The sequence below is a fragment of the Otolemur garnettii genome, unplaced genomic scaffold (genome assembly GCF_000181295.1).
Source record: "Otolemur garnettii isolate 467f Iridium unplaced genomic scaffold, OtoGar3 scaffold00094, whole genome shotgun sequence".
NCBI lineage: Eukaryota > Metazoa > Chordata > Mammalia > Primates > Galagidae > Otolemur > Otolemur garnettii.
In genome coordinates this window covers 5,907,651-5,935,318 of record NW_003852489.1, presented here as the reverse complement: position 1 = coordinate 5,935,318, position 27,668 = coordinate 5,907,651, and the positions used below count along the sequence as shown (strand labels likewise).

The 27,668-nt window shown below is 37.1% G+C and overlaps 1 protein-coding gene across 3 annotated transcripts in view; it reads right to left on the bottom strand.

The window, feature by feature from the left end:
- The window catches only part of USP32 (ubiquitin specific peptidase 32), a 223,695-nt gene that overhangs the window by 109,643 nt on the left and 86,384 nt on the right, over positions 1-27,668 (bottom strand). For all 3 annotated transcript variants that reach the window (XM_023516587.1, XM_003795603.3, XM_023516588.1), the window contains 2 exons: positions 8,958-9,063; positions 1,828-1,946 (listed from right to left, as the gene is read on the bottom strand). In XM_023516587.1, coding sequence (XP_023372355.1) covers positions 1,828-1,946; positions 8,958-9,063 — 225 coding nt within the window. The remainder of the gene's footprint in view (positions 1-1,827; positions 1,947-8,957; positions 9,064-27,668) is intronic.

Below are 27,668 nucleotides of genomic sequence, written 5' to 3'. Positions count from 1 at the left end.
GGGCTGGATTCGAACCGGCCACCTTAGGTGTATGTGGCTGGCGCCTTAGCTGGTTGAGCCACAGGCGCCGAGCCTCCTATACATTTTCTACTCAAATTTCTCTTTATCTGACAGACTCAACCATCACCCTATTCAATAAAATAGCAAAACACAGCTGCCTCTTTCCTATCACCAGCTATTCTACTTTATTTTTCCTTTAGCGCTAATTATCAGTGAATACATAAGCCTTCTATTGTGCTTAAATTTTAGAGAACTAGGTGACCAACCACATGTAATTCTCATCTACAAAATGGGAGTATTTACATAAACCTTATTAAAATGAAATAACAGGCCAGGCATAGATAGTGGCTCATACCTATAATCCTAGCACTCCGGAAGGCCAAGACAGGTGGACTGTTTGAGCTCAGGAGTTCAAGACTAGTCTGAGCAAGAGTGAGACCTCATCTCTACTAAAAATAGAAAAATTAGCCAGGCGTTGCAGGCATCTGTAGTCCCAGCTACTCTGAAGGCTGAGGCGAAAGGGGTGCTTGAGCCCAAGAGTTTGAGGTTGCTGTGAGATATGATGCCATGGAACTCTCCCCAGGGCAATAGAGTAAGACTCTGTCTTCCCAACGCCCCCCCTAAAAAACTAAAAAAAAGCAAAGAGTATTATTGTATTTGTTATCTCTATAAAAACCCAATTAATAAGATCTGCAGAGTTTATATTACCTTTTCTTCTGACAAATTTTATTACGGAGAAAAAACAAACAAACCACAGCCCAGTTTGTCCTTAAGTACTGAAATACTATCACAGTAATTTCCAGTCAGTATGTCAGACCCCAAAATGTAGGCAACCCATCCTTTTGTATTCAAAACACAGAAATGCTAGATAAAATGTAACACTGTAACTAGCACCAAAAACTGCACCTCTAAGCTCAAAGCAAGAAAAAGACATCACCTATCAATACAGAAGACAACTCAAAACCAGAGTGACAAGAAGCTAAAGATAGCCCAAAGGAATATTACAGTATGCATATGGATGAAGTATAGACAATCAATGCCTACACAGTCAGGAAGGTAGAGCTAAACTCCCTGAATAAAACCAAAAGCAGTAAAGGACCATCATATTGCTAAAATGGAAGTGGGTCAAAAAGTGACCCGTAAGAAATTCTGGGACACTGAGTGCTACAGTAAAGGATCAGAAACTTCTAAAGAGGTTTTTATTCTACCATCTCTAGGAACTTTTCACATATTAGCAGACCTCTGAGAAGAAAAATAAAAGAATTTTCTATTAAAAATACACATTTGCTACTATTAATTTTCTATTATTTCTTTCTGTTTTAGACACTAAAAATAAATTATTTTTACAAACAGAAAAAAATGATAAGTTTTAATCTAAATATTTCACTATAAAAATTAACAAAGTAAAATAAATGGTAAAATAGGTCACAGATGGCTCAAGGCCAATGAATGATACACTTCTATATCCACTGATGAAAAGCAACAGCACTACAATAAGGCATGGTTTCAGGTTCCTGCACTTTTGTGTATGCATGTGTATGTGTTGGTATATGTGGAACTGAGGGCATAAGAGTGTGTTTCCTTATATTCTAAGTATAAACATTTGCCTTTCCAGAAAAATTAACAATTTTCAGATTTACAAATATGACAGTAATGAGAATCATGGACCTTTGAATAGACACATAAATAGTTGAAATATAAATTATTAAATACAAAAATGCTAAGAATATTCTGGATATAAACAATCATCATAGCTAAATTTATTATACAACTAAAAGTTAGTACTTTGTCAACAGGAAGGCATAAAATGTAAATCTTTAAATATACCTCTGAGAAACACTTCCTGAGTGTATCTGGGACTTTACCATCCACCACGTGGAGCATTCTTTCCATTTCTTCTCGCACAACATAGCTCCCAGATTCACTTGAAAAAAGACTGAAAATGTCTAAGATAAAGAAAGATAGAATAAATCTTAACATAGATCAAATGTACCCAGGTAGAAACAGCAAGAGAAGAAAAAGGTATCAATAATTGAGTGATTACTAGGGATGAGCACTTTATAAATATAATTTAATTTACTTCTCAAAATTACCTAGCAACAAATTAAAACAGCAATGTGACATCTTTTCAAATACATCAAATTTCCAAAAATGCATATAGTAATACCAACTGTTAGCAAAGATTGAGAGAAACAGAACCTCTTATGTAGTGTTATATAATATGAGTATAAATTACTGTTGACCACTTCGGAGAGTAATTTGAAAAACTCTAGTGAAGGTGAAGATGTACGCCAGAAACTCCACTTTGACAAAATCACACTTCTACACTTGAAAAACTGATACCCACATACAAGGTGTTAAGTGGAACACTATTTGTAAGAGCAAATATTAGGAAAAAAGATAAAAGTCTATCAATAATAAGAAAACTGAGATATACATGCCTTAAATTTAAGTCCTTTATCCATCTTGAATCAATTTTGTGAGTGGAGAAAGGTGCGGGTCCACTTTCAGTCTTTTACATGTGGATATCCAATTCTCCCAGCACCATTTATTGAATAGGGAGTCTTTACCCCAGTGGAAGCTCTTGTTTGGTTTATCGAAGATTAGATGCTGTAAGTTGTTGGTTTCATTTCCTGGTCTTTTATTCAATTCCAAATGTCTATGTCTCTATTTTTGTGCCAGTACCATGCTATCTTGACCACTATGGCCTTACAATACAGCCTAAAACCTGGTATGGTGATACCCCCAGCTTTGTTTTTATTACTAAGAACTGCCTTAGCCATATGGGTTTTTTTTCTGGTTTTGTACAAAACGCAGAATCATTTTTTCCAAGTCTTGAAAGTAGGATGTTGGTATTTTAATATGGATGGCGTTGAATCAGTAAATTGCTCTGGGAAATATAGACATTTTAACAATGTTGATTCTTCCCAGCCACGAACATGGTATGTTCTTCCATTTGTTAATGTCCTCTGCTATTTCCTTTCTTAAGGTTTCATAATTTTCTTTATAGAGGTCTTTCATCTCTTTCGTTAGGTATATTCCTAAGTATTTCATTTTCTTTGGGACTATAGTGAAGGGAGTTGTGTCCTTAATTAACCTCTCATCTTGGCTGTTGTTGGTATATACAAAGGCAACTGACTTGTGGACATTGATCTTATATCCTGAGACATTACTGTATTTTTTGATGACTTCCAAGAGTCTTGTGGTTGAGTCTTTAGGATTCTCTAAGTATAAGATCATATCATCAGCAAAAAGGGAGAGTTTTACCTTCCCTGCTCGCATTCAGATGCCCTTTATTTTCTTGTCTAATTGTAATGGCTAGAACTTCCAGCACTATGTTAAATAGTAATGGTGACAGAGGACAACCTTGTCTGGTTCCAGTTCTAAAAGGAAGTTTTACTCCATTCAGTAAAATATTAGCTGTGGGTTTGTCATAGATAGCTTCAATTAGTTTAAGAAATGTGCCACCTATGCCTATATTCCTCAATGTTCTAATTAGAAAATGCTGGATTTTATCAAATGCTTTTCTGCATCTATTGAGAGGATCATATAGACTTTGGTTTTGCTTCTGTTGATACAGTGAATAATGTTTATGGACTTGCGTATATTAAACCAGCCTTGCATTCCTGGGATGAAACCTACCTGTTCATGATGTATGACTTTTTTAATGATAAGCTGTAATCTACTGGCTAAGATTTTGTTGAGAATTTTTGCATCTATATTCATTAGTGAAATTGGTCTGAAATTCTCGTTTTTAGTTGGGTCTTTTCCTGGTTTTGGTATCAGGGTGATGTTTGCTTCATAGAACATGTTGGGAAAGAGTGCTTCCTCCTCAATTTTTTTGGAATAATTTCTGCAGTATAGGAATAAGCTCTTCTTTGAAGGTTTGATAGAATTCTGGTGTGAAGCCATGCAGACCACAGCATTTTTTTTGTTGGGAGATTTTTTATTGTGTGAGATATACACACAATAAAATACTATATAAAAGTTAAAGGAATCAAATGTTTCAAGATGGATAAGTATCAAGAAATATAATATTCAGGGAAAAGCAAATTATAAAGTAATCTGTATAGTACTAGTCCCCCTTATCCATGGTTTTATTTTCCAAGGTTTCAGTTACACGGTTAATAGAGGTCCAAAAATATAAAATGAAAATTTCCAGAAGTAAATAATTCATAAGTTGTTTTTTGTTGTTATTGTTTTTTTTTTGCAGTTTTTGGCCAGGGCCAGGTTGAACCCGCTAGCTCCAGTATATGGGGCCAGGGCCCTGCTCCTTGAGCCACAGATGCTGCCCCCATAGGTTTTAAGTTTCACATTGTTCTTAGTAACATAATGAAACCTCTAGCCTCTGGCTCCATCCTATCTGGGACATGAATCATCCCTTTGTCTCACATACACACACTGTACACCCTACTTGCCTTTTAGTCACTTAGCTGTCTTCGTTATCAGATAGATAGACATTTTAAGTGACAAAAAGTGTCCAGATTCATATAACTTTTATCATAGTAAATTGTTATAATTATTCTACTTTACTATTAGTTACTGTTGTCAATCTTTTCTTGGGCCTAATTTATAGACTAAATATAACATAGGTATATTTGGATAAGAAAAAACATAATATATATAGCATTTGGTACTACTGTAGTTTCAGGTATATAAGGAGAGGCAGGCTCAGGTAGGAAGATCCCTGGATCCCAGGAGTTGGAGGTTGCTGTGAGCTAGGCTGATGCCAAGGCACTCTAGCCTACGGCAACAGAGTGAGACTCTTGTCTCAAAAAAACAAAAGTCAAGGGCGGTGCCTATGGCTCAAAACGGTAGGGCACTGGTCCTATATGCCAGAGGTAGCAGGTTCAAACCCAACCCTAGCCAAAAAATGCAATAAAAAAAAAAAAAGTCAAGATCTGGGACAAATACGACACAATGTTAAGAAATAGAGCGATAGCTAGGTGGAAGTGTATATTATATTTGAAATATTATTCCTATGGGTTGAATTATATACCCCCCAAAGATATTGTGAAGTCCTAACTTTCACAATGTGAGCTTATTTGGAAATAGGTTCTTTGCAGACATAATTGAGCTATCATGAGTTCATTAAGATGGGACCCAGTCTAATATGAATGGTATCCTTATAAGAAGAAAAGACAAACACAAAAGAAAGCCATGTGACAAGAGAAGCAAAGACTGGAATGGCAAGGAATGCCAAGAATTGTCAGCCATCACCAAAAGGAATGAAGAAGAAAGAATTGTCCCTTGTAGATTTTAGAGATAGCATGGCCCTCGTGGTACCCTGATTTTGAAATTTTAGCCTTCAGAACTGAGAGATAATATATCTATTGTATCAATTTGCCCAGTCTGCTTTACTAAAGAACCCTAAGATATTAATACAACTGTATGATAAAAATGAAGAAACTTTAAAAATGTGGTTGTGACCCTATTACCAGTCATATCTGAATAATCCAGAGGAGACAGATTCTATGACTCTCGAGGATACTAAAATCCCTGGATGCTCTCACCCTTATATAAAGTGGCATGATATATGTATGTAAGCTACATATATCCTCCTATATACTTTAAATCATCTCTAGATTACTTATAATACCTCATGCAATGTAAATGCTATATAAATAAGTATTATACGGTATTGGCTTTTTTTTGTTTGTTTTGAGACATAGTCTCACTTTGTCACCCCTAATATAGTGCCATAGTGTCATAGCTCACAGCAACCTCAGATTCTTGGGCTTAATCAATTTTCTCACCTCAGCCTCCCAAGTAGCTGGAACTATAGGTGCCCGCCACAATGCTCGGCTATTATTAGAGACGAGGTTTCACTCTAGCTCAAGCTGGTCTTGAATGCGTAAACTCAGGCAATCCACCTACCTCGGCCTCCCAGAGTGCTGAGATTATAGGTGTGAGCCACTGCACCTGGCTGATTTGTATTATTTTTAATTGTTGTATTGGTTTTTTAATAGTTTTTTTTCCCCTTAAATATTCAAAAATCTAGAAGTTGGTTGAATCTGCAGATAAAGAACTCATGGATAAGAAGGGATGACTGTATGTTTATTTTTACTTTTTATAGCAGCGGTTCTCAACCTGTGGGTCACAACCCATATTAACTATATTAAAGGGTTGCAGCATTAGGAAGGTTGAAAACAGGGCAGCCCCTGTGGCTCAGTGGCAGGTTCGAATCCGGCCCCAGCACAGCCAAACTGCAACAAAAAATAGCTGGGTGTTGTGGTGGGTACCTGTAGTTCCAGCTACTCCCAGCTACTCAGGAGGCTGAGGCAAGAGAATCACCTAAGCACTAGAGTTGGAAGTTGCTGTGAGCTGTGGCACCACAGTACTCTACCGAGGGCAATAAAGTAAGACTCTGTCTTTAAAAAAAAAAAAAAAGTTGAGAACCACTGCTTTATAGAAACAGGGTCTCACTGTGTTGCCCAAGCTGGACTGCAGTGGCTATTCACAGATGTGATCATAGTACATCCTGGACATGGACTCCTGCCATCTAGACAATTCTTTCACCCCACCTTCTCAAGTAGCTGGACCTATAGACACACACTACACACTTTTTCACTTGTATTTTTAATAAATGCTGACTGGAGCCAGTCTGTGCATGTGCTGGTAGAGGGATGTTAATTTGGAAAACCCAGAATCAAAATTATATTCTAATATATAAAACTGAGGTTATGGACATAATTCATTATCTTGATTATTATAATCATTAGCGGGTATATACATGTGTCAAAACATCAAAATGTACACTTTATATAACTGCATTTTATTGTATGTCAGTTATACCTCAATAAAACTTTTTTTAAAGGATTCTCTTAGTCTGTTTTGTGTAGCCATAACAGAGTACCACAGATTGGATAGTTTATGATGAACGGAGATTTATTTTGTACAGTTGTGGAGTCTGAGAAGACCAAGATAGAGAGACTTGCATCTGGCAAGGCCTTTCTTGCTCTTTCATCATCCCATGGTGGAAAGCAGAAGGTTAAAAGAGCACAGGCAAGAGAGAGGGAAGCTGGCTGAACTCATTCTTTATAAGGATGCCACTCCCTTGGTAATAAATCCCCTCCTGAGACAACAGCATTAATGCATTCACACTGGCATACCCCTCCTGACTTAATCATTTCTTAAAGGTCCCACCTCTCAACACGCTGTATGAGCATTAAATTTCCAATACACTTGGGCAGCACCTGTGGCTCAGTGGGTAGGCCCCATATACCGAGGGTGGTGGGTTTGAGCCCAGCCCCAGCCAAACAGCAACAAAAAAATAGACAGACGTTTTGGCAGGTGCCTGTAGTCCTAGGCTACTCAGGAGGCTGAGGCAAGAGAATTGCCTAAGCCCTGGAGTTGGAGGTTGCTGTGAGCTGTGACACCACATCACTCTACCAAGGGTGATAAAGTGAGACTCTGTCTCTTAAAAAAAACTAAAAAAATAAATAAGTAAATTTCCAATACATGAACTTTGGGTGACACCTTCAAACTGTATCAAGGACTAAGAAGAATAGTCTAAATTCAGGAACAAGACAGGAGTCTAAGAGATGTGTCTTAATCTCTGAGGGCTGTTGTAATAAAATACCATAAATGAAGTGGCTTATAAACAACAGAAATTATTTCTCATAGTTCTGGTGACAGAGAAGTACATAGTGAAGGAGCTAGCAAATTTGGTGTCTGGTCAGGGACCACATCCCGGTTCACAGACAGCCATCTCTTCATTGTGAATAAAAATGAAAATGGTAAAGGGTCTCTCTAGGACATTTTTTGGAAAGGCACTTAATCCCACCTAAGAGAATAACTTCTATGACTTAATCACCTCCCCAAAGTACCATCTCCTAATACTGCCAAGATTGGAGGGTTAATGACTCCGCTCCGGTAGCTCAGCAGTTAAGGCGCTGGGACTGGCAGGTTCAAATCCAGCCTGGGCATGCCAAAGAACAATGACAACTACAATAACAACAACAACAACAAAAGCCAGGCATTGTGGTAGGTGCCTGCAGTCCCAACTACTTTCTCAGTAACTATCCAGACCAGGAAGTTCATGACTAACCGACTACTTCAGAGGAAATAAATGGTTATTTTTGTCCTTCACCCTGAGAAGGCAACAGTACCAAAGACAGAAATTGGAGTAAAACTAGCCAAGATGTACAAGACCACACACAATGTCATCTTTGTATTTGGATTCAGAACTCACTTTGGTGGTGGGAAGACAACGGGCTTTGGCATGATTTATAATTCCTTAGATTATGCAAAGAAAAATGAACCCAAACATAAGACTTGCAAGGCATAGTCTGTATGAGAAGAAAAAGACGTCAAGAAAACAGCGAAAGGAACACAAGAACAGAATGAAAAAAGTCAGGGGGACTGCAAAGGCTAGTGTTGGTGCTGGCAAAAAATGAGCTGGAGATTGCATAACAGGCGAAGGAGTAAAGACTCTACAGTGGTATTATCTGCAGCCACTGTATAGATTCTTCACGAAAGGATTAATAAAGACTTTTCATGTGAAAAATAAATAAATAAATTTGTATACATGATTTGTTCTGGCAAATGTGTGCATTTGAACTTTCTTAGAAATAGAAATTACTGGACTATTTGGTAACTCAATGTTTAATAGTTTGAGGAATTGCCAAACTAGTCTCCAAAGTGGCTGCTCTTTCTTATACTCTTATCACCAATATATAATGTGGGCTATGATTTTTCCACATCCTCCTTAACATTTGTTATTATAGGACTTTTTAACTTTAGCCACCTTAGGAGATGTGCAGTAGTATCTCAATGTAGTTTTAATTTTTATTTCTCTAATGACTAATTATGCTGAGTATTTTTTCAAGTGCTTATTGGCCACCTGTATACCTTTTTTTGTCAATTCAAATTCTTTGCCTGTTATCAGAATTCTGAGGCAAATTATTCTGCACACAAATTTGGTATTATCATTTTGAGATAATAAAAGTACTTACATTTTGCTTTCTCTTCATCTCTGCCTCTTGTAAGAAGGACAAGTCCAACTATTAAGTTATTGAAGTGTAGCCCTTTGGATGTTCCACCAAAAGAACAGTAAATCACCTGGAAGAAGATGACAGTCAACTTCAGGAGATGTTTCATTTGTTGAGGAATTTCAGGTTGCCGTTATCTTTAACAAATTTCGTCTCTATCTCTAGAAAAGGCCCCAGTAGATTTTAGTAACATTAACTTTCTCCCTCTTGTTCTTTTGCACCTTGTTATTGCACTCAGTCAAGAATAAACTACATCTACTCAAAGGATATCCTGATAAGCCCAGACTTACCATTTTTCAGCTTTCCAGTGGTGCAAAAATAATATGCATTCAGTAGAAATCATAATTTACTATAGTATTCAATAAATTACACACATTATTCAATACTTTAATACAAAACAGTTTTTGTGTAGAACTTCTGCCCAACTGTACGCTGATGCAAGTTTTCTGAGCACATTTAAAGTAGGTTAAGCTAAGCTATAATGTTTGGTGGATTAGGTGTATCAAATACACCTTATGATGGATTTATAGGTCTCTAATGCCATAGTAAGTTGAGAAGCATCTGTATATAGACAAACAACTGAATATTTATTCTTTCTCTCTGTATTCCTTCCTTATTCATTATTCTTTCTCTTTGGATAAAGGTCTTCCTTTAATAGTCACAATAATGTGATAAGAATTTTGTCCAATGACAGAACTTCCTTCAACTTTAAACTTATACACATCTTGACTGGAAGGAAAATACATAAATGAATGTTCAGAAATACAAAGAGATCTCATAAGACTTTTTTTTAAACTCTCAGAAATATGTATTATAGGTTGGGTGCCTGTAGCTCAATGGTTAGGGCGCCAGCCAAGTGCATTGGGGCTGGTGGGTTCAAACCCATTCTGGGCCTGCTAAACAACAACAACAACAAAAATAGCCTGGTGTTGTGGCTGGTGCCTGTAGTCCCAGCTACTAGGGAGGCTGAAACAAGAAAATTGCTTGAGCCCAAGCAAGAGTTTGAGGTTGCTGTGAGCTATGATGCCACAGCACTCTACCCAGGGTAATATAGTGAGACTCTGTCTCAAAATAAATAAATAAATGAATAAATATTATAGTAATCATAAATAAAGAATAAAACTTATGCACAGTAGATTTACAAGGAGCAATGTCTATTTAAAAAAACAACAAACCTATGCAGGCTTAGCACCTGTAGCTCAGCAGCTAGGGTGCCAGCCACATACACTGGAGCTGGCAGGTTCGAACCCAGCCCAGGCCTGCCAAACAATGACAACTATAACCAAAAAATAGCTGGGCACTGTGGTGGGCGCCTGTAGTCCCAACTACTAGGGAGGCTAAGGCAAGAGAATCGCCTAAGCCCAAGAGCCGGAGGTTGCTGTGAGCTATGACGCCACAGTACTCTACCAAGGACAACAAAGGGAGACTTTGTCACAAAAACAAACAAACAAACAAACAAACAAAACCTATGCATAGGAAAAGAACAGCAATAGGGATCACAATTCATTCATTCACCAATTCTTTTTGAATACTTATACTATCTGCATTCAGAATTTTTGTTTGTTTGTTTGTTTGTTTGTTTTTAGCAGATCAGGCTGGGTTTGAACCCACCAGCCCTGGTACATGTGACCGGTGCCCTACCCACTGAGCTATAGGCACCACCAGCATTCAGAATTTTTGTTAATAAAAATGCGTGATTAACAAATAATTCAAGTCAGAGCTTGATAGCTCACACCCATAATCCTAGCATTCTAGGAGGCTGAGGCTAGAGGATCACTTATACTCAGGAAACAACACCAGCCTGAAAAAGAACAAGATCCTGTCTCTACTAAAAACAGTAAAATTAGCCAGGCATGGTGGTACACAGCTATGTCTAGCTACTTTAGAGGCTGAGGCAGGAGGATCCCTTGAACCTAGGAATTTGAAGTTGCTGTGGACTTGGCTGCCTGAAGCAACAAAGTGAGACTCTGCCTGAAAAAAAAATTCAAGAAGTAAAACTTAAATGTTCAATAAGAAAACTGAAAATAGGCTTGGCGTCTGTGGCTTAAGTGGCTAAGGCACCAGCCACATACACCTGAGCTGGCAGGTTTGAATCCAGCCTGGGCCCGCCAAACGACAATGATGGCTGCAACAAAAAAATAGCCAAGCATTGTGGTGGGCGCCTGTAGTCTCAGCTACTTGGGAGGCGGAGGCAGGAGAATCACTTCAGCCCAGAAGTTGGAGGTTGCTGTGAGCTGTGATGCCATAGTATTCTACCCAGGGCGATAGCTTGAGGCTCTATCTCAAAAAATAAATAAATAAATAAATAAATAAATAAATAAATGAATGAATGAAAAGAAAACTGAAAATATATATTTATGATATTTATAAACATTATTTACTAACACCCTGGCAGCTGATGCCAAAAATTACCTATCTTTTGTGCCAGTGATAGCTCTACTTATCAAAAACTAGCCAAGGGAGATGGCTGCTGACCAGAACTTAACGTTAAAAAAGCAGAACAAACACACTCCATGGACTAACTCTTTGTAGTTGCCCTATCTCCCACCAACAATATGAAGGAAAATAAAGGTGAAAAACCCTTTATCCACAGGGAGGGGCAGGAAAACAGACCTTTACTATTTTCCCCTATAGCTGGGGAAAGCAGGATCCCTGAGAAAGTCTTCACTCCCAAGTTCTGCCTAAAACTGAGGCAGAAACAGGACTATAGAGAATACTCCCCTCCTCAGCACTTCCCATGTCTGTCCACCGTTGTGCTAACAAGCACTGAGGAATAAATAACAATAGTATACAGCTGTGGGAGAGAGCGAAGCAAGCAGACCTTCTCTGTGGTACAGTAACAAAGAGAAGATCAAAAGTAGAGGGCAAAAAAGACATTAGAAAAATTCCCTAACAAAGAGACCTCAACTCTATTTAAAACAAAAACCATTGGACTGCAAACTAATTCTAGCCTTTCTGGAGAGAAGTAGAGAGAATCCAAAAGTCGACCTCCCATTTGACCTGCAATCCCAATTATTAGGTAGCTACCCAGAGGAATAAAAATCATTTTACCCCAAAGATATCTGCACTACAATGTTTATTGCAGCTCAGGTCACAACTGCCAAGTTGTGGAAGCAACCTAAGTGCCCATCAACGCATGAATGGATCAACAAACTGTGGTATATGTATACCATGGAATATAATTCAGCCATTAAAAAAGATGGAGAGTTTACATCTTTTACATTTACCTGGATAGAGTTGAAATACATTCTTCTTAGTAAAGTATCGCAAGAATGGAAAAATAAATATCCAATGTACTCCATACTAATATGAAATCAATATATAAACAACTGCATGCTCATAAGAACAATAAAACACTAACATAGTCCAGTTCAGGGGCTGAGGGAAGTGGAAGGGGGGAGGACGTTTGGCAGGCGGTCACGAGGCCAATCTCACCTAAGGTGCACATTGTGGGAGGATGTGTAACAAACCCCTTGTTGGGGGGCTCTTCTACAAATGGAACTTTACCCTATAAGTGAGAACAATGTAACCTAAAAATTATACCCTCATATTAATTTGAAAAAATTTTAAAAAATAATCAATTAATTAAAAAGAAAACCAAAACTAACTTTAGAGTAGAAATTGAAATTGAAGCCTGTATTCCACTGAATGTAAAACAAGATCAAAATAAAGCTCAACTAAAAACTAGACTGATTTAATACCCTTTCCCCAAATGCTATTTGGCTCAATCTCTTTTGTCTTATACAAAACAACTTCCAATCACAAATCATAACAAAGAAGCAAGGAGGTAATAAAACCCAGCATACTGTCAGAGACAAAGGAAAAACATGGTTAACAGAGTTGAAGAATGCTCTGGAACAGCTGAAGAATAAACACAACAGAGTTAAGTAAGAGATTATCTAACATGAAACATGAAGGGGAAAATAATGAAGAACAAAAAATCCAAGACCTGTGGGGGAGTATCAGTGACTTAACATACATGTAATTGACATCCTAGAAGAGCAAGAGAATAGGAAAGGAAAAATATCTGGTTGAGAATTTTCAAAAACTAATAAAGACACAAAACCTCAGATGAAGTAGTTCAGGAAATAAAATCAATCACACCTCTAGCCCCCTCAAACCAACTAAACAAATCATATTCAAACTACTCAAAACTGAAGATAAAAAGAAAATCTTAGGCTGGGCACAGTGGCTCATGCCTGTAATCCTAGCACTCTGGAAGGCTGAGCCAGTGGATTGCTCGAGCTCAGGAGTTTCAGGCAAGCTTTAGCAAGAGCGAGACTATCTCTAAAAAAATAAAACCTAGCCAGGCATTGTGGTGGGCACCTGCAGGCCCAGCTATTTGGGAGGCTGAGGCAAGAGGATCCCTTGAGCAAAGAAGTTTTAAGTTGCTTTGAGCTGTGACACCACAGTACTCTACCTAGAGCAACAGACAGCCAGAAGAAAAAGAAACATTACACTAAAAGAAACAAGACACTAATAGATTTATCAGCAAAAATTACATAAGCCAGAAGTCAATGGAGTGAAATGTATAAAGCACTAAAAGAAAAAAAAAAACTCAAGGAAGAATCCTATACCTGGTGAAAATACCATTCAAAAAGGAAAGAAAAGGGCGGCGCCTCTGGCTTAGTTGGTAGGGCGCTGGCCCCATTTACCTCAGGTGGTGGGTTTAAACCCGGCCTCAGCCAAACTGCAACAACAAAAAAAAATAGCTAGGCGTTGTGGCAGGTGCCTGTAGTCCCAGCTACTCGGGAGGTTGAGGTAAGAGAATCACTTAAGCCCAGGAGTTGGATGTTGCTGTGAGCTCTGTGATGCCACAGCACTTACTGAGGGCAATAAAGTGAGACTCTGTCTCTAAAAATAAATGAATAATTAATTAATTATTTTTTTTTTAAAAAAAGGAAAGAAAAGTAGAATTTTTTAGGAAAACTAAAAGAGGACGTCATTTCCAGCAAAAAAAGATTAAAAAAGTACCTCAGGATAAAGGAAATATGATGCCATAGAAATATATATGCACCTCCATAAAGAAATAAGAATATCGGAAATGTCATAAATAAAAGTAAATGTGAAATTATTTTTCTGGCCACACCTGTAGCTCAGTGGGTAAGGCGCTGGCCATATACACCAAGGCTGGCGGGTTTGAACCTGGCCCATGACAGCTACGACAACAAAAAAAAAAAGGAAAAAAGAAAGAAAGAAACAGAAAAAAGAGCCAGGCATTGTGGCAGGCACTTGTAGTCCCAGCTACTTGGGAGACTGAGGCAAGAAAATTGGTTAAGCCCAAGAGTTTGAGGTTGCTGTGAGCTGTGATGCTACAGCACTCTACCCAAGGTGACAGCTTGAGACTGTCTCAAAGGAAAAAAAATTACTTTTCTTATTTTCAATTGCTCTAAAAGATAACCGGTTATATAAAGGGAAGTTAGAAGAAATGTATTTACTGTATGTGTAAAAGTAGAACATGACAATAATAGCACAGAAGATGGGAGAGAGGAATTGGAAGTATATTGCTGTAAACCACACAGAAGTGTTGCTTAGTACACCATTAAATAGTTTACTACATGAATTCACGTGGAGTATATCTCAGTATTTGTGTTGCCAGTCAGCAAGAAATTATATGATCTTAGCACTCTATTGTTTAAACCCAACGTTAACCTCTTATTTTTATAATAAATTATAAATTATTTTTATAATAAAACAATAGCTAACGTTTAAATGCTTATTATGCAGCCTATAACTTTTGTAAGTGCTTTACCAGTCTTAAGATGACTCCATGAGGAAAGTATCATTGGTGTCTTTTCATTTCATGGTTGGGGAAAATTAGAGCCCAAAGAGATTAAGTTACTTGTCCAATACATCAGTGAAGAAACAGAGTCAGAAATTAAACATAGGCAAGACAGGTTCCTGAAAGTGAGCTCTTAACAAACTTAAAGTTTTATAGTACAATTATATAACAATTATGTCTGACTAATTTTGCTAGAATTATATGAAAGACATCATCAGTAAGATGTATACACCATGTTGGTAAAATCTCCTAAAAATTAAGAAATTTCAAATGATCACAAATTCAATTTATAAACATTATGCCTTTAGCACCTCTCCCGCCTCAATATAATTTGATAACCCACTCTCTTCACTATTGACAATTTCATTGACTTTAATATAAATAAAGTAAAGTAGTGAGGGTAAAACTAATGAAGAAATTTTGAGAAGGAATAGCTTTCAGGTTTGCAAGTACATATTTGTACATATTTTCCACCTTTTATTAATGTTCTAGAAAGCAACATGCATCTACTACATCTGATAAACTATTTTAAAATCAAACACTTTGGGAAGCCAAGAAAATCACTTGAGGCTTGTAAGTACTAGAGACCAGTCTGGGAAACACAGTGAGACCTTAACCCCATCTCTGAGCAAGGTAGTACACAGCTGTAGTCCTAACTACCTAGAAGTGTGAGGTGGGAGGATCATTGAGCCTAAGAATTTGAGGTTGTAATTGCTCCACTGCATTCCAATTTGGGTGACAGAGTCTTTGTCTCGAAAATAAATAAGTGCCAATAATTACTTTTAACTGATAATTCTTTCATATTTAGGAAATATTAAGTGTCATCCTTATTACTAACTAGCTTTGTTTTTAGGATTGAAGAGAGGGAATGTGCACAGCACAGCAGAGATATTTTTATGCCGTTGTTAAAAAGCACTTAATACATGTTAATCATGATTTATATAACTTATTTCAAGATTTCTGTCCCTAAAACAATTTTCTTCAGCTATATTAAAGGAGGGAAAAATTTTTTCTTAGATATTTGGTAACTAACAAATATCAATACAGAGATTTGGCATATTATTTTGTACATTATACTAATGTACAAAACCAATGCCTGTGGTAATGATCTCACTAGGTTCCATTCAGAAAATGATGTCACGCTGGTAAATAATATGATTAGTTAAGAAGAGAGAAAAATCAGTCTGTTTTTTTTTTTTTTTCTTTTTTTTGAGACAGAGCCTTACTCTGTCACCTAGGCTAGAAGGCTAGAGTGCAGTGGTATGATCATAGCTCTCTACAACCTCACAATTAATTCCTGGGCTCAAGTATTCTTCTGCCCTAGCCTCTTACACAGCTGGGACTATGGGCAAGCACCAACCAGCTAATTTTTCTATCTTTTAGTAGAGAGGAATTCTCACTCTTGGTCAGGCTGGTCTCAAACTCCTGACCTCAAGAAATCCTCCCACTTCAGCCTCCCAAAGTGTTAGGATTACAGGTGTGAACCAATAAACCCAGCATAGTCAGCATTTTTAAAGAAAAAGATTTATATCAAAATTTACATCTTGTCTTATAATTAAGAGGTCAAATAAAGGCAGATGTGTTAGTTTATAAATGGATGCATCATGTTTCAACTGCTGCTCTATGGTCTAGTCCAGTGGTTCTCAACCTGTGGGTAGCGACCCCTTTGTAACAATGAAAATACAGCCTGCATATCAGATATTTACATTATAATTCCTAACTGTAGCAAAATTACAGTTATGAAGTAACAACAAAAACAATATTAATGGTTGGGGATCACCACAACATGAAGAACTATATTAAAGGGTCGAGGCATTAGGAGACATTAAGAAAGTTGAGAACTGCTGGTCTAGTCCTTCTCCTTCCACTGTCTTTGGATATAGGGTATAGGATTATCCAACTATTCCTTGGGGAAAACAGCAAGTGATATATATATATATATACTGTTTCATATATCACATCCAATTTTCTTACATTAAATGTGGCAGACCTACATTTCTTAAAGAATTTTTTTTTTTTGAGACAGAGTCTTACTTTGTCACCCTTGGTAGAGTGCTGTGGCATCACAACTCACAGCAACTTCAAACTCTTGGGCTTAAGCAAATCTCTTGCCTCAGCCTCCCAAGTAGCTGGGATTATTGGTGCCTGCCACAACACCTGGCTATTTTTAGCAGGAGGTCTTACTCTTGCTCAGGCTGGTCTCAAACTAGTGAGCTCAGGCAGTCTACCCACTTCAGCTTCCCCCTCCCAGCGTGCTAGGATTACAGGTGTGAACCACCGTGCCTGGCCTTTTTGGGGGGCAGTTTTTGGCTGGGGCTGGATTTGAACCCACCACCTCCAGTATATGGGGCCAGCACCCTACTCCTATGAGCCACAGGTGCCACCCTTTTTTTTTTTTAAAAAACACTTCTTTAAGAAATGTAGGTCTGCCACATTTAATGTAAGAAAATTGGATGTGATAGAATAATATCTGCAAAAGATAACAGAAAAATTTTGATACGGAGAAAACCTAATTGATGATTCATGATTCAAATCTTCACTAAAAATTTAAATGGAAAAGTATCGATCCTCAAGAAAATTATATACAGTGTAAAATTGAAGGCATTAATTTTGGTCTGTTGACTGTTAAGCAATTAAAAAAGTGTAATAGTGTTTCCTCAAGAAAATTATTTTCAAAGCAGAAGTTCTGAGGTCATCAGTGCTGAAATAATTCTTATTAACTAATTAATACAGTGGAAGTCAAGCTCTGACTTTTGCCCTCTCCTCAGCATATATGCAATGGAATGAATGCAACTAAGGCTTGGGAAGCTAAGACCACAGAGCTGGCATGTTAATGACTCCAAAAGCCATGATATATGAAACATGTTCAAACCCGGCCCCAGCCACATTGCAACAAAAAATAGCCAGGTGTTGTGGCAGGCGCCTATAGTCCCAGCTATTCAGGAGGCTGAAGCAAGAGAATCGCCTAAGCCGAAGAGTTGGAGGTTGCTGTGAGCTGTGACACCACAGCACTCTACCAAGGGCAATAAAGTGAGACACTGTCTCTTAAAAACAAAGAAAAAATATATAATAATTGGTTGATAATCTCTTAACTCTCCATTAATCTATATGTTTTCTTTCTCTATGTCTTCTCTTTTCACACTCTTTTTCTTTTTCCTTGCAATTTATTTGCTGAAGGAAACAAAATGTTTACTCTGTAGAATTTCCCAAAATATGCACTTTCGGTAAGTATATCTTCTGTACTCTTTAATTCCTATGAAGTAACAGTTAAAACCAGAGAACTAACCACATTTAGATTAGATTTTTTGAAGCACACAGACCTCTAGTTTCTCTTTCTGTGATATTAGCAGCCATTGATAATCATAACCTAGATTCATAAAATCACTAAAGGCTAGAAAATGCTGATAATTATGGTTCTTCCACTCTTTTGTCTATTGGCTGGAATATTTCTATAAGGAGAAAACTCCTGTATTCAACTATTTTGTTATGCTGAAGTATACTTCATAAAACAGCCAAAATAAATACTGAATTATTTTCCTTCATTAATTAATTGTGAAATAAGTTGGTTTCCCAGCATCTGCTAAAGGTATCTGTACAGAAAAAAGGCTTAAGACTGCTATCGTCAGGTCTGCTGGCAAGGTTGGCCCTTAGCTGGCATCTATAAACTTGTTTTGAGAAGGTTCCCACTATTCCCTAAGACTAGTGTTAACTATAGTTGATCTATGCCCAAAATGTTTGTAGAATGTGGTTTACACTAAGCACCTGCCTTCCTTCTGGAAGTTTACAACTGTGGTACTTGATAGGCATAGGACCTATGTGACCAATCCCACTAAGAACCCAAGGCAATGAGTCTCTAATGAGGTTCCCTGGTAGACATTTCATATGTATTGGCCCAACTTGTTCTGTACTGGGAGAAGACTCTTGAAAGCCTGCACCTGGTTTTCTCTAGACTTTGACCCATATGCCTTTTCTCTTTGCTTTGGATCCTTTTGCTATACTGACTTACAGCAATGAGGATGACTATATGCCGAGTCCTATGAGTAATAGTGAATCACTGAACCTGGAAGTGGGCCTTACCCAGGCAGTGTCCAGTGGAGGTAATTCTAAATATATCATTATATTTATGTTTTAATTTATTACAATTACTCTTGTTGATGATCATATTTTCCATCTTTGCACAGGAGATGCTTCAAATTGGCTCCTGAGTCACGATTATTAGTGTTTGATACCTTCTTTACTTTCTGGTATGACAAAAATACTCTACCCTCATTTTGTAAATCTGCTCCACACCTAGGATCAGATACTTTTCTGAGCAGTCTTTGCTCCTATAAGTGAAAAATGATATTCAGAGATCACAATCAGGGTGCTATGACTAGCATAATAGTGATTGTTGCTAGGATTTTTCAGAGGACAGAACTAGAAATCTAAAATATATCATGAATTTTTGCCAACACTCTCATATGCATACAATTCTTTCCATCTCATCTCTAAGCTAATTGTTATATTTTGACATGTATTAAATGTTCCAATATGAACACAATTTCAATATTTCTTTCTAGAGGGAATCACTGAGCTAAGGTAACTGAAAGGTAGGATAATAAGGTAATTCTACAGATAAATTCAAATAACTTGAGAATACAAAGAGTGAGAATACTGAGTGGGCCTAGATACATGCAAAGGAGACTCTTAATGTTCTCATCAATAAGATTCTCCTTTGAGGGCATTAAGCAGAAGGCCACTTCTTCATGCTCCTTGCAATTCAACAGGGCTATATGAATACTTATGAACAAAGGGTTATGGATAAAAGTGACTTAGACCATGCCTGGCCCAAGCAATTAACTGCAGGCATGAGACGCCTTCCAGCATGACATCCTAAACTTTAATGAAGCTTTTGTATAAGTTCTTTATGATATGCAAGCACCACAGAAGTTGATGATGCCTATAAAGCTGAACTAACACACAGACAACTGTTGTCATGGAGAGTCACTCAAATCCATCAACAGAATTTGTATGAGTGAAAAACAACCTGTTGTTTCAAGCTACTATTTTGAAGGGAGATTCCTATTATAAAAGTATAACAATTTAGCTTGACTGATACAGAGTTGATAAAGGGCATAGAAGTTAAAAAAGCATGAACTATATACTTTCCCAAAGAATTTGATGCCATCAACCTATAAGCCTAAAAATTATCTTTAGGTAATTACAAATACAAAATATGAATATACAAAATAAGCCATTAAGACCCATAGTATATACACAATGAAAACACTAAGCACTTATTTGCATAAAAGGTAATACTGATTAAAATTTCAAATGCTAATATTTAAATGTAAACTTTGTTCCTATATACGTACATTGAAAAGAATTTTCCTTTTATAGTTAAAAAGTATTTTTTGTTTACATTACTGTTTCTGTAAGGAGTCCATTACAACAAAATATTTCTTCTTCTTTTTTTTTTTGAGACAGAGTCTCTCTATGTCGCCCTCAGTAGAGTGCTGTCAGGGGTCACAGCCCACAGCAACCTCAAACTCTTGAGCTTAAGTGATTATCTTGCCTTCGCCTCCCAAGTAGCTGGGGCGCCCGCCACAAAGCATGGCTATTTTATTGTAGTTGTTGATGGTGGTGTCATTGTTATTCAGCAGGCCTGGACCAGGTCTGAACCCACCAGCCCCAGTATATGTGTTCAGTGCCCTAACTACTGAGCTACGGGTGATGAAACCCAAAATGTTTTTTTTTCAAATGCATTTCATAACACTAATTATTTGTGTTAATTAACTATAAATTCTGTATGGACATATCATTAATTCTGTATAGAAATATAAGGTAGTGGCTCGGCGCCTATAACTCAACCAGCCTAAGGTGGCGGGTTCGAATCCCCAGCCCAGACCCGCCAAACAACAATGACGGCTGCAACCAAAAAATAGCCGGGCGTTGTGGCAGGCGCCTGTGGTCCCAGCTACTTGGGAGGCGGAGGCAGGAGACTCGCTTGAGCCCAGGAGTTGGAGGTTGCTGTGAGCTGTGATGCCACGGCACTCTACCCAGGGGGACAGTTTGAGGCTCTGTCTCAAAAAAAAAAAAAAAAAGAAAGAAATATAAGGTAGTATCACAGCTGCCAAAAAAAAATTAAATAAAAGGCCCTTTGAAATTCTGAATAAGATATGAAGGCATAGTATAAATTATATAGGCCTGAGCAAAAAACAAATACTGAGGAAACTACCAACAACTAGAAAGCTTAAACAGTGCCTAAAGCTAACAATGAGTTTATCAATTAGACATTAAGAGTCTTCATTTAACATCCAAAAGATTGAACAGAGACCCCAAAAGCGTTAATCCTTAGTATTAGAGCTAAACCAGACAGAGTAGTTAAGACTCACTATAACAAAACTTTAAAACAAAATTCAAAAGGATTAACCTATTTGCAGTTAATTTAACTGTTCTAGAATAAAATCCAGCTCTTTAAATAAATTCAGGTAGTCGAAACATGAGGTATCAAAATACAGGTACTCAAAACATGAGATATGCAATTTTTACCAGATACAATAAAAAAAATTACTAGGTATAATAGTAAGCAGGAAAATGTAACCAATTGCTTAGGCTGGTCTCAAACCTGTGAGCTCCAGCAATCCACCCACCCAGAGTCCCAAGAGTGTCAGATTACAGGCGTGAGCCACTGTGCCTGGTCTGAAAAATATAATTCTGAAATACAGAGTTACTTTATAGCTTAAAAGCATACTGAACATCAGCAAATAAAAGATCAATGTACTTGAAGAATGGGGAATAGGAATGAGCCAATATAGAATGCGGCCATTTTGAATTCTTCATCAGCTGAAAAAAAAGGAATGGGTCAATATGAAGTAAAGAAAAAGAAATAGGGAAGGGAGAGAAAATAATCAATCTCAGTAATCTGTGAAAAAGCTGACTGAGTAACTGTATACAGTGCAGGCCAAGAAAAGAAAAGGGTGGACAGAAAACATACTTGAAGTATAGTGGTCAAATATCTCCCGTGTTTGATGATAAGCCCACAGATCCTCCATGCTCAAAGAACCTCAAACAAGATAAACAAAACCAACCAAAAGTACATCATAAATTTCTGAATAATAGTAGTAAGGAAAATCTTGAAAGCAAGGAAGGGGGGGAATATAATACAGAGCAAAACAAAAATAGGAATAATTACTGGCTTCTAATCAGAAAGAATACAAGCCAGAAAACAATAGAAGAAATACCTTTACATACTGAAAAGAAGAAAGGAGGAAAAACACTCAGCCTAGGACCGTACATCTAACTACAAAATAACAAGTAATTTAATTTTTTTTTTGTAGTTTTTGGCCAGGGCTAGGTTTGAATCCTCCACCTCCGGTATATGGGGCCGGTGCCCTACTCCTTTTAGCCACAGGCACCGCCCACAAGTAACTTAATTTTTAAATGAGCAAATGATGTATATAAAATGATGTTTCAACATCCTTAGTTATTAGAGAGATGTGAATCAAAATCACAGTAAAATACAACTTCTTACCTACTATAGCTACAAATAAGATACAACTTCTTGTCTACTATAGCCACAAATATATGTACCTATACATATGTATATGTAAATAAGTGACAAGGATATACAGAAATCAGAATCCTCATACATTGCTGGTGGGAATATTTAAAAGGTACAACTATTCTAGAAATGGCCTAGCAATTTTTCATGAAGTTAAACATAGAATTAATATATGGCCATGCCAAAAGAATTGAAAATAAATACTCAAACAGACATTTTTGCTTGCTTCTCAGACTATTTAAGATCAAATTTATACAGACAACACTTCTGTTTTTACTTCGAATGATTTTATATCTAGTACCTTACCAAAATTAATTTTAGACTTAGATTATTCTTATGATTTAAATTCTCTTCTAATAGTATCCTTTAGTTTTGGAAAAATAAACAGTCTATAGAGTTGGCCAAAGATCAGCCTGATAAATCTTCCAAGTTTTAACTTAGACACCAAATGAATATATCAATTAATCATTGACTGTATCTTTTAATCATTGAATATATCAATTCTTTTAATTATTGAATACTCCTCCTTTGACAAATGGCTCAATTCAATTATCAAAATGAATGTTTTATGCAAATATGTCCTTTTTCTCTAAGATATCACATACAAGTAGACCTACCCTTCATATGCTGAACTGAAAGCTACTTTAGGAATTACAAAAGAAATAGATTCCATTTTATGACAAAGATCACGTTCCAGAAATTTTTTAAATGGTAAAGTAACCAAATTAACTTATTAGAATTAAGGTAAATCTATGCTGACTTTTCATTTAGGTAAGCATTATTTACAAATGGTCTCATAATGCTATACTTTAAACTATATGTTGAATTATGAACTGAATGATTATAGTTAGGACCTTACAAATCTGGTTGCAGAATCATAAACACAAGAGTATTAATTTAGAATTCTGTATCTTCCAGCTCAGCGCCTGCAGCACAGTGGTTACTGTGCCGGCCACATACAATGAGGCTGGTAGGTCCGCACCTGGCCCGGGCCAGCTAAACAACAATGACAACTGCAACAAAAAAAATAGCTGGGCATTGTGGTGGGCATGTATAGTCCCAGTTACTTGGGAAGCTGAGGCTAGAGACTCGCTTAAGCCCATGAGTTTGAGGTTGCTGTGAGCTGTGACGCCATAGCACTCTATCCAGAGCAACATAGTGAGATTCAGTCTAAAAAAAAAAAATTCTGTATCTTCCTTAAAAATATGTCTCTAAAAGAATGCCAACTGGCTTTTGAGACAGTTAAACATTTTATTAGTAATATAGATTATGACAAAGAAAATGTGTATCAATTTAGTAAATGACGAGGCTAATACAGATGGTTAATAAGCAACAAAATTAAGAATCAAATTCATCTTAGGTTATGACACTAGGCTAAAGGCAACAAAATTAAATTTAATATTTGTAAAATGCAGTTTTCTTAAAACTTTAGTATACAAAGGGTATAAGAACATGATCAATCTTGGAAATTTTATCCCACAAAGCTATGATCTTTTTGCTGTTTAAGCTAATATAGTTTTATGCTGCATGGTAGTGATTAAACAATTAAATACTCTCCTACTGTTCACTAATCTAATTCCATCTAGTGAACAGCAAGGGATTAACCAATATGCATATTAAGCACAGGAACAGCAAGGGAAAAGGACTTGTTCACATCTCTAAAAGGGAAGGTTCCCATTTACTAATTCAAACAGTGAATTTGGCCAGGTGCAGTAGATTAAGCCTATAATTTTAGCACTATGGGAAACCAAAGCCGGAGGATCGCTAGAGTCCAAGAGCTCTAGACCAGCCTGCGCAACACAGCAAGATCCCTGTTTCTACCAAAAAAAAAAAAAAAAAAAAAAAATTAGCCAGGCATCACGTTGGCACATGCCTATAGTCCTAGCTACTTAGGAGGCTGGCGCTGGAGGATCACTTCAGTCCAGGAATTAGATGTTGCATGCAGTAAGCTATGATGATGTCACTGTACACTGTACTCCGGCCTAGAAAACAGAGCAAAACCATCTCACAAAAAAAAAAAATCATGAATTCACCAAGCAAAAACAATACTACTCAAATGCTTAAAGTTAGTATCTCCATTAATGTGAAAGAAACATCTACATCAGGTTGTTCAAAGTACTAAATGACATATCTGCATGTAAAGAAGCTAATAAAGTAACACACACATAATATTAATTAATAAATAATAACCAAAATCTCTCCCAGTGATACAGTAAGTCTATGAGAAGTATTTGTTTTCAAATAAAAAAACTGTTTTTATTTGCATCTCCCATATCATTACAGCCTATTATTACTATATATATAACTATGTTATTGCCAGTCTGGGCTTCAGCTGAAATTATCTGTAAGAGGATAAAACTAACAGCCTTGGCCATTATAGCATGATGTTCTCAACTGATCTAGTGAGAAACAAACTAATGATAATTAAACAGTCCAGAGAGAATTTCTTTGGAGTTCTAGGATATTAAATAAATATTTTATTATCCTTCAAATAAACAGTCTGGTAGTGAGTGTTTAATAAGGTTCCCAAGAATTATTACAAAATAATTCTGACCCTAATGAGAGAAGGGGAAAAAAATGAAAATTAATAACAGGGATTATTTTCTAGCCCAAAAAACTTTTCAACACATAGCCTTCAAAGTATCAGTACAATTAAGCTGCTGGTCTTTTTTCAGAACTGAATGAACAAACAAAAGGATCATCAAACACACCTGAAAGGAGGACTCCAATTCCCAGGAACAAAAGGCCACCATAAGCACACCAAACCCAATCCAATCTGAACCAAAAACCAAGGGAACTCTGCTGGATGAATGAATAGGCATAACTGCACATGAATGCCATTCTGTGCCTCCTACCAACAGAAGACTTACAATACCAGGATATAAGCTGAAAGGTTATCAACTTAACAAGTTTTGGTGACTATGATATAACCCGACTGTGGAGGTGGATATGTAAACCCACAGAGTTACAGAACTGTATGGAACTTATTACACAACGCATGCAAAGTGTGCTCACACACACACACAAACGAGTATGACTAAACCTGGAGAAAGCAAAATAAGATCAGTGGATGGTACCAGTGCTAAAATCCTGGTTGTGATATTATATATTTCCTAAATCTTACCTTTAGGGAAAACTGGGCTAAGTATAAAAGGGACATTTCTATTTTCTTTCTTATGACTGCATGTAAGTCTCCATATATTCTAATAAAAATCTCAACTAAAAAAACAAATTTTGGACAAAGAAAGCTTTAGAATATTTAAGTAAACATAACATGAAAACAATTTTTAGGAAATTTAACATTCATATTAAATGAATTATAAATAATATTTTCTCCCTATTACTACCTTCAATAGCTAGTTTTTATAAGGGCATAATTACCGCAAAGGAAAAATAATTCCAAAAAGATCTACATTTTAGAATTTGAACTTACTTGAAATGGAAAACATAACTCTTTTCCCCTTAACAAAGAAACTATCCATAAAGACAAATAAGTAATAAAAATAATACATCACATAATAAAGTAACAAATATTGTGCATCTATGTGCAAGGCATCAATGGAGTAAGGAAAAAACAGTGAGGAAGAGAGATAAACAACTTGATTGATTGTTCTTTGCACATTTTATACAACTTTAATCAAAAACAGATAAATGCATCTTCCCTTATATGTGCTTAATTTGTTCCTTTATTATACATCTTCCTCCTCTCACTAATAACTCTCAGTTTTGAAGAAAGATTATTTTCTTAGGTTTTCAGAAGTTCTTTGAGGTGGAGAAAGATTTGATCTAGTCATATATTGTTCCTTTTGGGGGGTGGGAGGCAGGACAGAGTATCATTGTTGCAAATGCATGAGGGCAGCAGCAGCATCATAGCTCTCTGCAACCTCCAGCTCTTGGGCTCAGCCAATCCTCCTGTCTCAACCTACCAAGTAGCTGGGACTATAAGCACATGCCACCATGCCCAGTTAATTTTTCCACTTTTGTAGAGACAGAGTCTAGCTGCTAAGGCTGGTCTCAAATTCATCCTCTCAAGAAATCCTCCTGCCTCAACCTCCCAAAGTGTTAGGATCACAGGTATGAGTCACCATACCTGGCCTTGTTCCTATTTTTTAAATGTAAAAGCTGTAGTAAGTAAGGTTCTTCTGAGAACTATCTTCACAGTTAAAAACTGTCTTAGGGGCTCGGCGCCTGTGACTCAAGTGGCTAAGGCACCAGCCACATACACCTAAGGTGGTGGGTTTGAATCCAGCCTGGGCCTGCCAAACAACAACGATGGCTGCAACCTAAAAATAGCCAGGCATTATGATGGGCACCTGTGGTCCCAGCTACTTGGGAGGCAGAGGCAAGAGACTCGCTTGAGCCCAAGAGTTGGAGGTTGCAGTGAGCTGTGATGCCACTGCACTCTACCCAGGGGAACAGCTTGAGGCTCTGTCTAAAAAAAAAAAAAAAAAAAAACCTGTCTTAGGGCTGAGATAGTGGGAGGCTCACATCTAACACTCTGGAGGAGTGAGGCTAGTGGATTGCTTGAATTTAGGAGTTCGAGACCAGCCTAAGCAAGAGTGAGACCTCCCCACCTGTCCTGAAAATAGGGAAATTAGTCTGGTGGTGGCGGGCACCTGTAGTTCCAGCTACTTGGATGGTGAGGGTAGAGGATCGCTTCAGCCCAGGAGTTTGAGGTTGCTATCAGCTATGATGATGCCATGGCACCCTATCCAGAGCAACAAAGTGAGTCTCTGTCACAAAACAAAACAAACCACATAGCATTACCTAGATAAGGAATGAGCTAAACACTAGTTAACTACGGTTATTAGAATGACCTGTTGTACCAAACTAACAAGTATCCATGCTCAGGGCAAGACCTTCCTATACTTATGGTAGCTCATGTCCTTAACTACAACCTTCAGTAGCTTATACAACCTAGACACTGTACCATTCATTCCATTATTAAGTAAATACTGTGTAACACTATGCAAAATAAAAAATCAAAATCTAACTCATCGACTTCATTGAGAGAGTGATAAACACTTTCTGAAGCTGAATTTTATTTTATTAAATCACAAGGGTAACTGGAATATTGATTACAAAACACAACATGGCAGGATACAGTCAGCCCTCTGTTATCCACTGGTTCCCACATCTACAGATTCAACCAAGTATGGATTAAAATTAATATTAAAAATTTAAAATTAAAAACAGCAATTAAAAAGTACAAATTTTAATTAAATTTAAGTAGGGGGCAGAGGATGGAAGAGGAGAACAGAGAGAGGGAGAATGGTAAACTATCACTAAATGGACACAATGTAAGTGGTAAATGGCAGACTCCCTGAGTAAAAAGCTCAACTATAGGCTC